The sequence below is a fragment of the Phalaenopsis equestris genome, unplaced genomic scaffold (assembly GCF_001263595.1).
Source record: "Phalaenopsis equestris unplaced genomic scaffold, ASM126359v1 Scaffold000107, whole genome shotgun sequence".
In the NCBI taxonomy this organism is placed as follows: domain Eukaryota; kingdom Viridiplantae; phylum Streptophyta; class Magnoliopsida; order Asparagales; family Orchidaceae; genus Phalaenopsis; species Phalaenopsis equestris.
Window position 1 is genome coordinate 4,130,733 of NW_018164549.1, and position 16,972 is coordinate 4,147,704.

At 33.6% G+C, this 16,972-nt stretch overlaps 1 protein-coding gene across 1 annotated transcript in view; it reads right to left on the minus strand.

The window, feature by feature from the left end:
• Positions 1-949: 949 nt before the first annotated feature.
• Positions 950-16,972, minus strand: part of LOC110020678 (vacuole membrane protein KMS1) — a 34,410-nt gene continuing 18,387 nt past the window's right edge. Inside the window, exons 5-8 of the mRNA XM_020718861.1 lie at positions 11,053-11,210; positions 5,542-5,658; positions 5,110-5,295; positions 950-1,501 (exon numbers count right to left, since the gene is read on the minus strand). Coding sequence (XP_020574520.1) covers positions 1,298-1,501; positions 5,110-5,295; positions 5,542-5,658; positions 11,053-11,210 — 665 coding nt within the window. The 3' untranslated portion in view covers positions 950-1,297. The remainder of the gene's footprint in view (positions 1,502-5,109; positions 5,296-5,541; positions 5,659-11,052; positions 11,211-16,972) is intronic.

Consider the following 16,972-nt stretch of genomic DNA (forward strand, 5'->3'; position numbering starts at 1 on the left):
GGAAAGAGTCCAAGTCTGACTAAGAATGATTCTAATGAGTTCGAAAGTTGTGTATCGATATCTGAGTGCAAGACTGTAGTTCTACTTTCTTCTATTTTCCTCTTTACTACGCGTCTTCTCCGTCTCAAACCAATCTATCATCAGGATGGAATCTATTTTCAGGCGGTCCCAAAATTTCATTCCTCAGATCAGATCCAACATCACCTTTTTTTAACTGTAATATTTTGACGAATAGAAGCTTTGGTGCAAGCCTCACAAAATGCACTGGGCATTTAGGTCGACTGCAACAAACATGTTTAACTTCTGTTAACAACAAAGAAGTCTACAACTTATAACTGGTGTAAATTGAACTTCAATAAACAGAGAACAACGTTCAGCTTCAACGAATATGGAATGGCACTTTGACGCTCGATTTCAACAAACAAAAATGAAACTAATGATGTTCAGATTCAACAAATCTTAGAAACACTTTCAATGCCCGCTTTTGACAAATGCTATGCTAGAGAGAGTTTTCACAAGACCAGAGGAGAGGACTTCAACTATGTGGTATAATTGAGAGAATTCATTTATTTATAATTTTTTACTTCTCGTGTTTTATTGTTCTCAATTTGTTTTTTAGCACCGGTTCAACGAGCCTGAAAAAAAAAAAGACTCATATTTTAAATGTCAGGGCGAGTAGGGCGAGTTGATCAGGCACCAATGTCCGACACGGGTGCAACATATTTTTAATAGTGACGGTGCTACATAAGAAGAGAAACCAAGGAAATTTACTGTGCCTAAAACAATGGAATAAATCTGAAGTCTCCCATAACCAATAGACTAAACAAACAAACCATCAAGGACAGCATTATTTCTAACCAAATCAAACCAGCTATTCAAGGAACATCGCATATAATACCCATCACATATACAACTAATGTGAAAAAGCATATCACATAAATAAACTATTTTCAATAACTTTTTTTTGTCTTCCTTCCAATGTTCATCAATTATGAAATTAGTCACAACATAGTTTAGCAAGCAGAGCTTTTCTAATGCAATGATCCACAAAGTAAAAAAGATATCATTTTCTGCTTACACAATCGAAACAATGAAAGATCAGAACAGCCTGAAGAATAAGGTTAATAAAATCAGCCATAAATTGGACGCCTTTCGCATCTCGAGCAGATGTAACAAATAATCCTGCTCGCTCCCACAATGCCACAATCCTCATTTTCTACACATTTTAGCAGCAGAATAAAGAGGATTTCGAGAAGAGAGAGTTCGTCCGACCTTGTTAGCTTCGCCGTCGAAATAATCATGTGTTCTTACTTTTAGATTCGCCGTCGTCGAAATTATGAATCGAAGCGTTTGATGCAGATAGCTTGTTCAACTGCAGTTCTTGTTGTTGTTTGAGATATGTCTGTGCAGTATCTGTGACTATTTTTACAAAGAAGTTCATCAACATTAGCCATATGACAGCATTCCAGACAGTTGTGAATGATAGGTTCCAATGTCTTCCCTGAGAGGCGGCAAGAAGGAAATGTCAGGTCGTGCTTCCAGTGAAATTTTCAGCTTTTAGAAAAATGGGGGAATTTACATGCATACCACACAATTCATCTGTATTTATGTATCTAACATCTGGACTAAACGTTTTATATTTATATCACTCAAATCTTTCGTATCACATCAAAAATATGTCAATTTTAATTTTGAAAAAGTGAAATACACCTTTTTCATGCATGGATTAGGTGGCAATATATGTAAAAATTGAGGCTTAGGTGTTAGATACGTAAATACAAAAGAATTGAGTGTTGTGTATGTAAATCTTACAAGAAAAAAGGGGCATAGCAGCACGTAAGAAAATTGCTTCAATTTGTAAAATTTCCTCTTGGAATAGTAAAATTAAAGCGAAGTTAAAAAATTGTCGATGTTTAAGTTGAGTGTGGACACCAATAAAATAACAAGCCTTTATCCCACTAAGTGGTTGTTGGTTACATGAATCTTTTTTCTCCATTGTGTCCTACTAAGTATCATATTTTCACCTGATTCGAATAGATCAAGATCATCTTTTCGGGTATATCTCTGCATTTCTTAACATAAATCAAATCTAAAACATCTAAACTCCTAACCAGATCATCAGATAATCGACATTTAATATGTCAAACCATCTAAGACAACTCTCTAATCGTGTCTGTCAGTGGAGCAGCTACAACCCTATCACAGATAGATTCATTTCGCATTTTGTCTCTAAGTGTCAAGCCACTCATCCACCTAAGCATTCTCATCTCAGCAACACTTAACTTTGTTTTATGCTTCTCTTTTAAAGGTAACATTATGTGCCATAAAGCATTGCAGATCTCACCATCTTATAAAATTTTCCTTTAAGTCTAAGCAGTACATTTCTATCACACAATAGGCCTAATAGAATGAGACTAAAAAATGATTATATTCGATAAATGGTTTAATTACATCTATTGATACTAGGGGTGTAAACGAACCGAACACGAACGAACAAAGCTTGTGTTCGTGTTCGGTTCGTTTAAAATTTAGTTTGTTTGAAATAAGCTCGTGTTCGTTTCTTAACGAACGAGCCGAACACGAACCGAACACGAGCTGTTCACGAACGACGAGCCAGTTTGACATCCCTAACATTAATATATAAAAATAATATTATATATTAATTATATAACTTATATTACATAAATATACAATATCTATATTAGTATATTACTACTATAGTATATTAATATATTATTATTATCATTTTATTATATATTATAATTTATAAAATTTAATGTTTTAAAATATAATAAATTTTTTATATATAATTATTTTATATTATTTTATATTTCAAACAATAACGATTCGAACACGAACGAACGCATCACTGTTCGTGTTTGGTTCGTTTAACTAACCGAACGAAAAAAATTTGTTCGTGTTTGTCTCGTTTACTTATCGAACGAATCGAACACGAACTCATTGACGAGCCGAACACGAACTGTTCGCGAACAACGAGCTTTTTTGACAGCCCTAATTGATACAATAACAACAAAAAACCAAACCTTAATCCCACTACGTGAGGTCGGCTACATGAATTCTTTGCTACATGAATTCTTTTTGTCCATTTTGTCCATTGCGTCATATTTTCATTTAGTTCTAATAAATTAAAATCATTTTCTATACAATAAGCCCAGGTCTTCCTAGGTCTACCTTTGTCTTTCCCAACATAAGTCGAATCTAAAACATCTACTCTCCTAATTGGATCATCAGATGGTCGATGTTTAATGTGACCAAATCATCTAAGACGACCCTCTAATTTTTTCTATCACTGGAGCTACACCAAACCTATGACGAAGATATTCATTTCGCATTTATTGATAATAAATAAAAGGCAGCTGAAATAAAAAAAAATTAAAAAAAAATTACATCTATTGATAATAAATAAAAATAGATTTAAGTGATTTGGACATGTAAAATAAAAGCAAATCCATTAGATGAATGATAACATTAATATCAAAAAAAGAGGGAGAAGGCATTAAGGAATAATTATAATAGATAAATGGTTGGTCTTAGATCAAAGTGATTTGAATATGAGCAATGGAGGCAGAAAAAACATCCATTAAATGAGTGGATAAAGTTAGTGTTGGAAGATTAGAAAGAATATAGTAGATATAAAGCAACAAGGATAGGAGTTAAGTAAAATGAGTTGTGAACAATAAATCAGTACCTCAAGCTACACTAAACAAAAATTAAAAAAAAAAAACATAAATCCGATTTCAATTAGTTCGGATAAGATCTAATGATGATAATAATGGCAATGATGACTTTTAGAAAGCCAATATCTAGCAGGTAAACTTAATGGTCTGCAAAATGTTTGGTACCAAAACCATGGCCAGTGATGAGATTTGTACAAATAGTCAGACTATGCCATTATCTAAAAAAGCAAACTGCGCACGCCCTGGCATGCAAATCAGGAAACAACTAGTGCTCTATGACTAGAAATATAATAATGAATAGGAAGAAAGCACGACAGCTAATGCAATTCTGAAACTGCAATTCATTTAGCGCTAGCAGTACCTGGTTAAAAATGATGGTAGTCCTAGAACATGGTTAAGGGTCTGCGTTGCTGTAATTTTTTATAAAGGTGATCGTAAAATTGTGACGAAGAAAGCAACTTTTAGTATATATATATATATATATATATGTGTAATGTTTTTTTTTCTAAAAATTCAGACAACATTCTTACAATAACCATTAATATATCTAGTTGCAAAAATCAGCTTTTCACCGCAAAAGTAGTCCTCCAAACGGAGTTGTGGTGATGGTTTAAAAAACAAAGCAAGCAAAAAATTATACCAAATAGACTCTAAGTTGCTACCACTAGCATATCCTAAGGTTGGCAAGGGATTGAGAAGAAAATAATCTCTTTACAATTATAGGATTAAGGTTGCATCAACCGCTCCCTAGAGTCTGCCTTGGTCAGAGCTCCATGCATTTAGTGCATTATATAATATCGGGTTAAGAGTTTCGTCATAAGCCATTCGTGTGATCGGCTAAAATTAGGGGTGTAAGTGAGCCAGCTCAACGCAGCTCGATAAATGGCTTATGAGTTGCTCAATGAGCTAACAAGTCGAGCTCCAACTAGCCCCGACTTGACTCGTTAGCATTGTGAGCCGGCTTGCTTAAGAAAATATTAATATAAAATATACTAAAAATATATTAAATTTTAAGACTTCATATTTAAATTATTAGTACAATTTTAAAAGTAAATATTTTATCATATATTAAGTGATTTCTTATTATTTATCTTCTAATTACATATTTATTTGTCATTTTATTATGACATTAGCTTAAATTAATATTTTTTTCTTTTTTATAATAAGCAAATCTTCTTGTGAGCCAGTTCGAACTTGAAGACTTAAACTTCAGCTTGAGCTCTAACTCCATTAATTAATCAAGCTCAAACTCAAACTCAAACTCAAACTCAAGCTCAAGTTGAGGCCCAGGGTGGCTCGAGCTTGATTCGATTCGTTTACACCCTTTGTTGTAGCAACGAGTAATAAAAGCGTAAACATAAGCAGGAGGATATCCAGAACTTCTACCGCATTAAACTTGAGGAAATCCTACCTTTCCTTCTGAGGGAGCTGTAGAAGGAACTGGAGCTGACAAATATTTTGCCTGAATCAGGTTCAATTTCGTGACAATGGCGGGCAGAATAGAAGATAAAATAGGAACTCGACTGAACACCCAAATCAACTCATTCTCCACCCATTCGAGCAGTTGATTATTACAAAGGGAGATGATGAAGAAAGTCTGCATCGAGTAAGAAAAAACAGAAACAAAATAAGTACAGCTTGCACAAAAAATTGCCTTCTTAAATTCAAAGTTTTTAAGTTGCGTCCCTTGGCTCATTGGTATTTGAGAAATTTATTCTCTCTCTCTCTCTCTCTCTCTCTCTCTATATATATATATATATATATATATATATGAATGATCACATAGCATCAAAACCACAAATTTTATTGCGAAAGGAAAGTTATAAAAAAGCAAATAATTTACCTGTATGTGGGTTTTGAAAATTGCCTTCCCTAACAATGTCGCCAGAAAAAACTTCCAGAATGTAACCCCAAATTGCCCACACATTATTCCAGCAAGATCAAATAATGGATTTGGAACCTAAACGAGTAGGAAAAAAAATGCAAGAAAAGAGATTATTAATTCGAACAAAAAAATCAGATGAATCGTGCGATTAAATATAAGGAATTAAGGCAAAAAATGCAATAATACAACTCATAGTAAAAATTAAAGAAAATTCCAAAAAGACTTCAGGACTGCAATCCTGTTAACTTTTTTTTTTCTTACATGATTATGTAGTTAAATTCTGAGCTTCAATAATACCAAGTACCATTACAAAATTTGTTCTTCCATCAGAAGGAAGGCAAAATGGAAGTGAATAAAATTTTTAGGTGCATCTGTTTTAATCTCAGATTTTTTTAGAAGTTAAATTAATTGCTGAACTCATCAAATCTAAACCAATTTTGTTCTACTATCAAATTTTCTAATTTTGGATCGGAATTTATGGAGGAGGCTTTTTCTTTTTCCTTTTTTTTTAACTTTTTGAAGTCAATCACATTGGTTTGAGTTGCTAAAAAATCGTAAAATTCTACCCCTAAAAAAAGTCTAAAATACCTCCATGAAGAGCTCCCTTCCACATATTTTCGTCAAAAGAAATAGCTAAATTGATATTAGGACTATATATTGATTCAGATTTGATAAGTCGGGCGACTAAATAGAAAACTTGAAAAAGTTCGTGATTTAATTGTACATGACTACAAAAATCTAAGAATCATTTTGATTATTTAAGCATTTTAAATATAAATCAGATTTTTGGGCTAGCTCCACCAAACTCAACAAAAAATTACAAATAACTAAACAGAAGCCACAGGAGATCAGATCTTTATTACTAGCCAGACTCTTTTGTCTTTCAAAAAAATTGAGATAAGTACCTTCTTTAAAGCCTTGCTATAGCAATTGTAAGGGAAAAAATCATTTAAGGAGCTCAGAATATATTTTTATTCTAGGAGTGTGACAACAATAATAAAAAAATAGAAGGGCATTTGATAAAATTTTAAGATTCACATAAGAACTACAAGGCAATAATTCTCTATTATAAAGTGGCACTCAAACTATTTTTTTTCTGAAGATAAAATTATGTTGTTTGTACCTCTAATCAAATGTCCTACTTTTATCATTTCTTTTGCATTGCTAATACAAAAATGCATCAAGAGCTCCTAATGGAGTTTTTTTTTTCTTTTATGGTTATGAGGAAGAAAATCAATCTCATCAATCGAACATGTAAATTAAACTAGTGCGATTAGGCGGACCATATTAATATCCAACTGGAAGGGAATTTTGAAAAGGCTAAGAAATAAAGGCCAGGTCTTACTCATTTAGAACAATTACCCTGCTTTTTTTTCTGAATTTTAAAATGCTGAATGAGGATTTTCTAGCAGAGCATGCACGCCTCCAATATATTTTAATTTTACTCCAAAATTCCCTCCTTCCTACTGTTCAATCCAGTAAACTTAGAAACTTGGAGTGATTCATCAAATTAGACGCGGTGTTTTAGAAGAGTGTCAGAAAAACATCTACAGAAAACAGTGCGTGGAGTTTTAATGTGCAATGTGCAAATCAAAGTAGTACTCATAAACCAAAGTGTTCATTGTTTGTATATCATATATGTAAATAGTATATACATACAATATTTAGTTAACTAGAAAACTTAAACCAAAATAGATTAAAATTTTAACGAAATCTAATGATATGTTGAATATTAGTAATTTACAGCTATCCATAGCAAAAAAATACAACAATATAAATAAATAAATGATGAAAAATAATTTAAAAAATTAAAATAAAAAATCATGAGATTTGACTGACCAATTGAAGGCCAAAGATTTGAAGGTAGCGTAATGTTAGAGAGAGTTTAAAGATGAGGCAACGAGAAATATTCAACAACAACAGCATGCGTTTATCCCACTAAGTGGGGTCAGTTACATAAAAACTTTTTCTCCATTGCGGCCAATTGAATGTCATGTTTTCATTTAATTCTAATAGATTAAGAACATTTTTTTATACAATATGCTAAAGTCCTTTTAGGTCTAGCTCTGCCTTTCTTAACATAAATCGAATCAAAAGGTTGACGTTTTATGTGACCAAACTATCTAAGCTCTGCCTAATTTTTTCTCCATTGCGTCCTATTTCGTGTCATATTTTCATTTAATTCTAATAAATTAAAATCATTTTTTATAAAATATGCCCAAACCTTCCTAGGTCTACCTCTGCCTTTCTTAACATAAATCAAATCTAAAACGTCAACTCTCTTAATCGGATCATCACATGGTCAACGTTTGATGTGACCAAACCATCTAAGACGACTCTCCCTAATTTTGTCCGTCACTGGAGCTACACCAACCCTATCACGGATATATTCATTTTGCATTTTGTCGCTAAGTGTAAAGCCATTCATCCACCTAATCATTCTCATCTCGACAACACTTAGTTTTATGCTTCTCTTTTAAAGGCCAACATTCAGCGCCATAGAGCATTGCAGGTCTCATCGCCATCTTATAACATTTTCTTTTCAGTCTAAGCGGTGATTTTCTATCACACAATAGGCCCGAAGCATTCCCCCACTTCAACCAACCCTTCAACCAACCAACTTGAATTTGAACCAACTTGAATTTGACTAATAACATCCCCATCTATATCACCGTCACTTTGAACAACAAAATTGATATATCTAACATGGTCACACTTTTAATGATTTGATCACCCGTGGTTACAACTCTGTCACTAGAGCTACTACTACTAAAATTATATTTCTTGTATTCAATTTTCGATCTACTCAAAATAAGGCCTTTAGGCATCCATAAACATTCTCGAAAAAAAAAAAAACTTGTGAGCCAGGACTACTAGTATTAGGACAAGGATTAGTGAAAAGTGTATAAGAAAACAAGAGACCAAGAGAGTGAAGAAATAAACCGATAAGAGATAACTAGCTCCAGCAAGGGGGATTATATAATCAATGGGCCGAAGCTAAAGGGTAAAATGAAATGATGCTATGTGGTGAAAGAACTCAGCACGTGAATTTTGTAATGAGTTAGCGCCACAAAAAAAAATGATGTGCATGGTTGGCACACCGCTGTACTTATATAAAGTATTAGTAGTTTGCCCTTTCTTTTTTTCATGAAAACTTTTACAAATTGGATGTCATCTTGAAAATAAATATTTTCAAAGTTTTATTCAATTTACAAGTTGGCAATGGCAAGGCATATTACACAATTTCTTAAGTTTTTCTTTCTTGTCACTCTAAAACAAAATTTATCCTGCATCTCCATCTTTACACTTAACTGCTACATTCAATTGCTGTCAAACAAAATCTTAATCTTGAGGACACAAACTTAACTTATCAACTCTTTTAGCATTAAAATCTCAATCCCTTGACTCATAAACACTTCCCATTTATCTGCACTGCATGAAATAACTTTTACAACAAGCTCCTTATCTAATCCTCTATAGAATATACTTTGCACATTCTAACGTGATCAAATATTATTGTTAACTGAATTTATTCTATCTTGTTCATGTTATCTAATCCCTTACCACCTCCATGGATTCTCTCCCTTTTAGCCACCCTTGAAACCAATCCCTTATTTTTTTTTATGCTCTCTCCTGTAATGCTTCTCTCTCATCATTCGTTGGCATAACCTCTCTTCATATACAGTCAAAAATTCATTCTATAGTTGAGAGATTGATCAAAGTTGTCTTAACTACGCTTATATAAATTGTAGCAATTGAAAGAGCTTTTTAGACTATTAAAACAGTGAAAAAAAAAAAGGTGCAGAAACAAAAAATGGAGGATGCTTTTTCTTGCAAATGCATTGATTGCCTACATTGAGAAAATGTTACTCCAGAATTTGATGTAGAACCTATCATAGAAGCATTTGATGTAATAAAAATCATAAACTACAATTCATGATGAGTAATTTTAATAGATTCTAGATTAAATTATTCTGAAAAAAAGTGCTTAAATTTGGTTAAATAGAATTCCCTTTTTTGACAGTAACCTTATGGTTTTGATTTTATGCCTACTGAAATGAGTCATCCAAGGGATTAGACTGATGTAATTTTGCAGAAAATCAGATTCCATCAATCTAATCCCTATCTAACGTTTCATTTTTCCATTTGATAATATAACCTTTTTGGATATTTCTACAAATAAAATAAACTGATGATTTATGAGGAGTATCTCCAGTAATTATTGTTAATACACGAGTGGAATAAAACATTATTGACTATATATTGAAGTTTTCTTCCTCCTTTTTTTTTCCCCATATATTTTCAGAGATTTAAATTTGAAAAATTTTAATCGTATAAAGATGTCAAAAATGTTAAATTGTCAATTTATGGGCCAAGTGAGGGAAGCAAATTCATCCTGATCCAGTTTTAACAGTGTTTTCTTATAGCAACCGTCCTACAAGATCCATGCCCTAACTAATAACATAAAAACACCCCCTCAATATTTATCCAAATACAACTTTCTGGAGCCCTGAAGCCAGATCATCTCTAGTTGTGAACTAAGCACTAGGAATATGTCATTATAGAAAATCCTGTGCAAGAAAAAAAAAAGGAAAAAATAAAAGGAAATTTACATACTTGACACACAATTCTTATGTATTTACATATCTCATACTTAAACTTTCATATTTACATACATAGTACTTTGGTTCTTTAAACCTGTCATGAAAAGACATATTTTACTTTTAAAAAGTAGTAAGTCTTATTTTTTATGTGAAATTAAAACTTTGAGTTATATGTGTGTAAATATGAAAGTTTCAGTGGGAGGTATGTGCATACATAAAAAATCTTCTATGCCTGTAAATGCTCAAAAAAGAAAATCAGTTAATAGTAAAGAATAGGAAAAATTTTCATCCAACATCCATTACGAAGAAGACTTGAATAGAAAAGCTAATATTAGTCATGTAACAGGTTTATGATACTTCAGTTCCATGCATAGTACTTTGGTTCTTTAAACCTGTCATACTTAAACTTTCATATTTACATACATAGTACTTTGGTTCTTTAAACCTGTCATACTTAAACTTTCATATTTACATACATAGTACTTTGGTTCTTTAAACCTGTCATACTTAAACTTTCATATTTACATACATAGTACTTTGGTTCTTTAAACCTGTCATGAAAAGACATATTTTACTTTTAAAAAGTAGTAACAGTCTTATTTTTTATGTGAAATTAAAAATTTGAGTTATATGTGTGTAAATATGAAAGTTTCAGTGGGAGATATGTGAATACATAAAAAATCTTCTATGCCTGTAAATGCTCAAAAAAGAAAATCAGTTAATAGTAAAGAATAGGAAAAATTTTCATCCAACATCCATTACGAAGAAGACTTGAATAGAAAAGCTAATATTAGTCATGTAACAGGTTAATGATACTTCAGTTCCATGCGTATCCAGCAAACAAAGCACATATAAAAGAGCTTACTGAAGCAAGGGCCAAAATTGTGAAAAAGTTCATGTGCTGGGAGTGATTATAAAGCCATCGTTTTGTTTTCTTCAGAAGTGAAGATAAAATTCCATCTTCTTTTGTTGAAACAGCAGTCAAATCCTCCATCCCATCCACACTGTTTCCTGATAACCGTGCTGCAATAAGCAATTCAATTGCAAGAAAGAAATCGGAGTTAGGAAAGTAAATAGCTAGTAACACCAAAACCAATAAGCAGACTAGGTTGATTTGAAGAAAAAAAATTGCAAAACCACTGGTATGCCAGATCACCAATCCGGACGCCCGCACTACTTTAGAAAACAATTTAAAAATTATACTCATATCCAACATCCTAATTTGTAATATGCATGAAACAACCAATCAAGACTTCTCCATAATATAATATTTCAGTTTTTTTTCAATCATCTAATATTCAATTGATTGACAAATAAAAATCATTTGTGGAAATTTAGGAAGGTGGGGATGATATGAGTTACATTCAAGTCATTAAAGATATGCATACTAGAGTTGTTACTTGTGTAAGGAGGCTTGACCAAATAATTTCCTATCTCTGTTGGATTAGGACAGGAATCGACTTTAAGCCCATATCTTTTTGCTTTAGTTATGGATGGTCTTACTAAACATTTACAGGAGGATGCACCTTGGTGTATGTTTTTTCCTGATGATATCCTTCTCGAGAAAGAAAGCTCAGAAAAAACTTGAATTATGGAGGTCTACATTAGAGTCTAAAGGCCTTCATTTGAGTTGAACTACAACAGAATACATGGAATGTAATTTTAGTAGTAGTAGCTCTAGTGACAGAAGTGTTAACTTATGGTGATCAAATTATTAAAAGGTGTGAACGCTATAGATATCTCGGGACTATTGTTCAAAGTGATAGTGATATAGATGGGGATGTTATTAGTAGAATTCAAGTTGGTTGGTTGAAGTGGAGCAATGCTTCGGGCCTATTGTGTGATAGAAAATCACCACTTAGACTGAAAACAAAATGTTATAAGATGGCGATGAGACTTGCAATTCTCTATGGCGCTGAATGTTGGCCTTTAAAAGAGAAGCATAAAACTAAGTTAAGTGTTGTCGAGATGAGAATGATTAGGTGGATGAATGACTTTACACTTAACGACAAAATGCAAAATGAATATATCCGTGATAGGGTTGGTGTAGCTCCGGTGACGGACAACATTAGGGAGAGTCGTCTTAGATGGTTTGGTCACATCAAACGTCGACCATGTGATGATCCGATTAGGAGAGTTGATGTTTTAGATTCGATTTATGTTAAGAAAGGCAAAGGTAGACCTAGGAAGGCTTGGACATATTTTATAAAAAATGATTTTAATTTATTAGAAATAAATGAAAATATGACACGAAATAGGACGCAATAGAGAAAAAAGATTCATGTAGCCAACCCCACTTAGTGGAATAAACGTTTTATTGTTGTTGTTTTTGTTGTTATTGTGGTAGGAATGTGGGCCAGCCGACTGGCCAACCACCTTAAGATAGTGGAGGATTTGATTGAGGAGAACTTTGAAAACCACATGATTAGTTTTATTCCCTTTCTATTTATGTTTCTTTATTTTTATTTCAAAATTATTTCATTTCTTAATTTAGATTAAATATATTTGGAAGTTTCTAAATTAGGAGGGACCGATTTCCCTATATATATGCCTTAGGTGTGAATAATAAAAAGAAATATTTTTTCCTCCCAAAGTTTGTTTTCTTCATAGTATCAAAGCTTGGAAGCAAACACTAGCTCTTCTTAACTCGGAATCTTCCGTGCAATCATCGAAATTCCTTCAACTGGCTTACAGGCCCTTCCTCTAGGGCCCTCTTCTTCATGGCAGTCGCACCCTCTGCATCAATAGCTGGGTAATCTCTTGGCATCAGTTCCTCCTAATAGCAGAAGAAATAGTAGAGTGATCTGTTGGCACAGGTTCCTCCTCATGACAGAAGCAGCAATCAGGTGATCTTCCTAGAGAATGAGTTTCTCTACACGTCAGAAGCAACAACCAGAGCGGCTTCAGTCGTAGTCCAGCGTTGGAATACTCCATCGGAGCCTCTCCATGCTGCCAATGGGACCTCCTCAACCAACCTCCAGATGTCGTGACCCGTCGCCAAACTGCTCCTTCCCAGGCAAGCATAGCAGTCGAAGGTAGTGGCCTTCCAGACGTCCCTCATCTCCTGCAAGTAGCAACCAGGAATTCTTTCCATCACTAAACATGCATAGGGTTCATGACCAAGTATGGGATGAAAATGTCCTGCTCTACTCCGAAGGTTAATGCTGAATCCAAGACCATAAATTCTGCCCAAATGGCTCTTGAACTCTCTAAGTTGATAACAAATCTTAAATTCAATGGCTATAAATTTCTTTAATGGTCCCGATCTGTGCTTATATACATTTGTGAAAAAGAGAAAAGAACATCTCACGGATATAGTGCTTATATACTTTTGTAGATCATTTGGTTATGTTTTGGCTATTAAACTCAATGACCACTTGAGTGAAAAAAATTTTTCTCTGCAAAACTGCAAAAAGAGTTTGAGAAGCTACAAAAGAAATATATTCCAACACTGATAAAATTGCAGAGTTATTTGAGATCGAAATTAAATTTCATTATCTTCATCAACGAGAGCTAAGTGTCACCCAATACTTCAAAACTTTGACAAAGTATTGGATACAATTGGATATGTTTGAAACACGTAGAAATGTCCACAAGTTATCATCAAGAAGAAGAGAACTATCAAATTTCTAGTATGACTAAGGAATTGGATGAACTGAGAGAGAGGATCATGGAAATAAAGTAACTGCAAAGCCACTTCCATCTACCCGTAAACCTTTGGTTGAAGACGGGAGATAAGAGAGTATCAAGAAGATGATGTTGACTGAAAGTGGGGGTTCACCATGTACTGAAAGCTCTGCCATGTGCACCCATAATTCCTCCCATGATTCAAAGCTAAAAAAGAATTGCCCTCAAGTGACTACTGCAGAAAAATTGGGCACCTCAAAGAGAAATGTTGAAAACTCCATGGAAAGCCTTTAGATTGGAAATCAAAACATTGAAGAAAATATCAGGAGAACAAAACTAATGTTGCTACCAAATCCGAAGGGTCGGTTAAACCGTTCACCAAGGAAAAACTTAAAAAAAAACTCCTTAGGAGTAATTCTTAACAACACATCAACCTCGTGACACACCAAGATAATAAATATTTCTCTCATCTTGCTAGTAAAAAAAAATTTAGACCTTGGAAAATAGATTCAGGAGCTTTGATCATATGACTGGAGACATCAATGTTCTAGTCAACTATGAAGGAGCTTCTACAACTAAATATGCAAACTTACAGATGGATCACACTAAAAAATTGTTGAAAAGAGAAATGTAGAGCTCTCTCAGCATATTACTTTTTCCTCAATTTTATGTCTCGCAATTAAACTGCAATCTAAGCATACACATGATATAAAATATATCACTGAATTCCTTGCAAACTCTTGTGAATTTTATGAGTTTGATTAGGGGAAAGTGATTCGCAGTGTTAAAATACATCAAGTGTTATATCTATTCAAGGAAAGTTTCTCTCTAAACACACAAGTAGTTCCAACTCAATTTTTTCCTTAAATTTTTATTATGTTGAGTCATGTCAGTCAAAAAATAAGTGATGTTATGGCATTATCTTCTATGTCATCCTAATTTTGATTACATTGCACATTTATATCCTCATTTGTTTATTCATAAAAACCTAATTTTTATTAATATGAGATTTGTCAACTTGTCAAACATAATATAAATATTTATCCCATGACCCAGTACAAACTCTCACACCCATTTTTCATTATCCACAGTGATATTTAGGGACGTTCAAATGTGAAAATGATTTGTCTTATTTATTGACGATCATACTAGAACTACTCTATATTTCTAATAAAGGAGAAGTCTAAAATAGCTCAAATCTTTCAGACCTTTCATGACTTAATTAAACTTGATTCCTACCAAAAAGTTATATTGTCAAAAACTAGTTATGCAAAAGAATATTTCAACTCCAGCATTGGATCCAATCTTTGAAAAAATGGAATCATACATATGAGTTCATATATTGATACTCGTAACAAAATGGGATAGTGGGCATAAATAATAGATATCTCCTTGAGGTATCCTTCTCAATTATGATTTTTATCAAATTCCAAAATATTATTGGGAGAAGCAGCCATTCCTGCAAATCTGCAACATACCTTATCAACCAAATGTTTGGTTGGATACTCAACTTCAAAACACTTAATATCTTGATGGATACTTACCATTGATTTAGAGCTTTCCCTTCTACTATATCACTTAATTTTTTTTTGTTTATATCCTTTGTTCATATTCATTCCTAAAATCGCACAAAACTTGACCATAAATCTATTAAGTGTATTTTTCTAAGGTATGCCTCCCACAAAAAGGTGTATAAGTATTACTCGCTTGTTACAAGAAAATTCTACAACTCCTTAGATGTCACATTTTTTTTTAAAATCAATCATATTATCCCAAATCTGATGTTCAGAAGAGTGCAAATGAACATCAATTTTGGGATGCACTTAATGACACTCATATGGCTTCACAATTTACTCCTTTTCCACCTAGCCCTTCAATCCTTGTTGAGAATGTCCAACCAATCCAACCTAAAGTTCATAATAAAGAACTTTGTGCATACACAAGAAGGGCAAACAATCTTGAGCATGTGGGAGACAACTTGCAATGACAGAACTGCTCAAACCAAAACTCGAATCCACACTCACCTGAAATTTGGCTGAGGGGGAGTCTAGTACTCATGAGTTCCTCTTTCGCTTCTATTACTAATGATACGAAAATTTCTACTAGATAGTGTGCATAATCTATTAAGTTTTGCACTAGCATTGATAGTGTGCATATTCCTAAATTCATTAATAAAACTCTTAAAAATAAAGAAAGAAAGAAAGTAATTGAAAAGGAGCTCAAGCACTAAAGCATAAGGACACATGGATTCTTACTAAACTCCCTCGGGATGAAAAGTCAGTTGGATGCAATTGGGTGCTCAACATTTTTAAGGTCTATTTGGGGCAGCTGTTGATTATTTATAATCCGCTGATAAGCAGATTATTCTGATAATCTGATAATCTGCAGATTATCAGAATAAGCTGGCTTGCCGTTTGGGGCAGCTTATTCAGAACAGCTTACTGGGAGCTATTGTTAGATAAATGATCAGTATGCCCCTGTTTGGTTAAGATGTTTATAACATAATTGTTTATGGAAAATAATAGATAAAACAAGTAAACATTTGATTAATTTGAAAGTGAGCCAACATTTTATCCCAATTCATCTATCATTGCTAACTTGAGGGGGAGTGTGGAATTACGCTCATTATTATTTACTTTAATTCTATTTAGTACTTGTTATATTTAGTCATAGTATAAAAAGAGTAATTCTTAATTATAGGTATTTATGTTTATTCCATAATTATAGGAATTACTTAATTATAGGAAGATTTCTTTCTTCGTTTTATCTCATGTACACGCCTATTTATAAGTGAATTATCTATGTATTCATTGAGAAGAAAGTTATTCAAAATTCACATGGTATCAGAGCCATCAAAGAAGAGGCTCGATCACGGCCTTTCTCTCCCGCGATCCTCTTGACCGAGCGCTGCCCTAGTTGTCCGCGCGCCGCTCCTACCGATCGCACCTCTCTCCGATCGTCCGTATCGGATTCGAGATCGTCGGCGTCTGCTTTCGCGTCCGCGTCTGTCCGCTTTCGCGCTCGTCTCCCGCGATCTCCCACATCGCACGTCTCCCGCGATCACTGACCCGAGCACAGCTGTTCCCATCTGCGCTTCTTCCGCGATCATCTCCAGACGATCGTGCTTCGCCCGCGATCTCCCGGATCGCGCAGCTCCT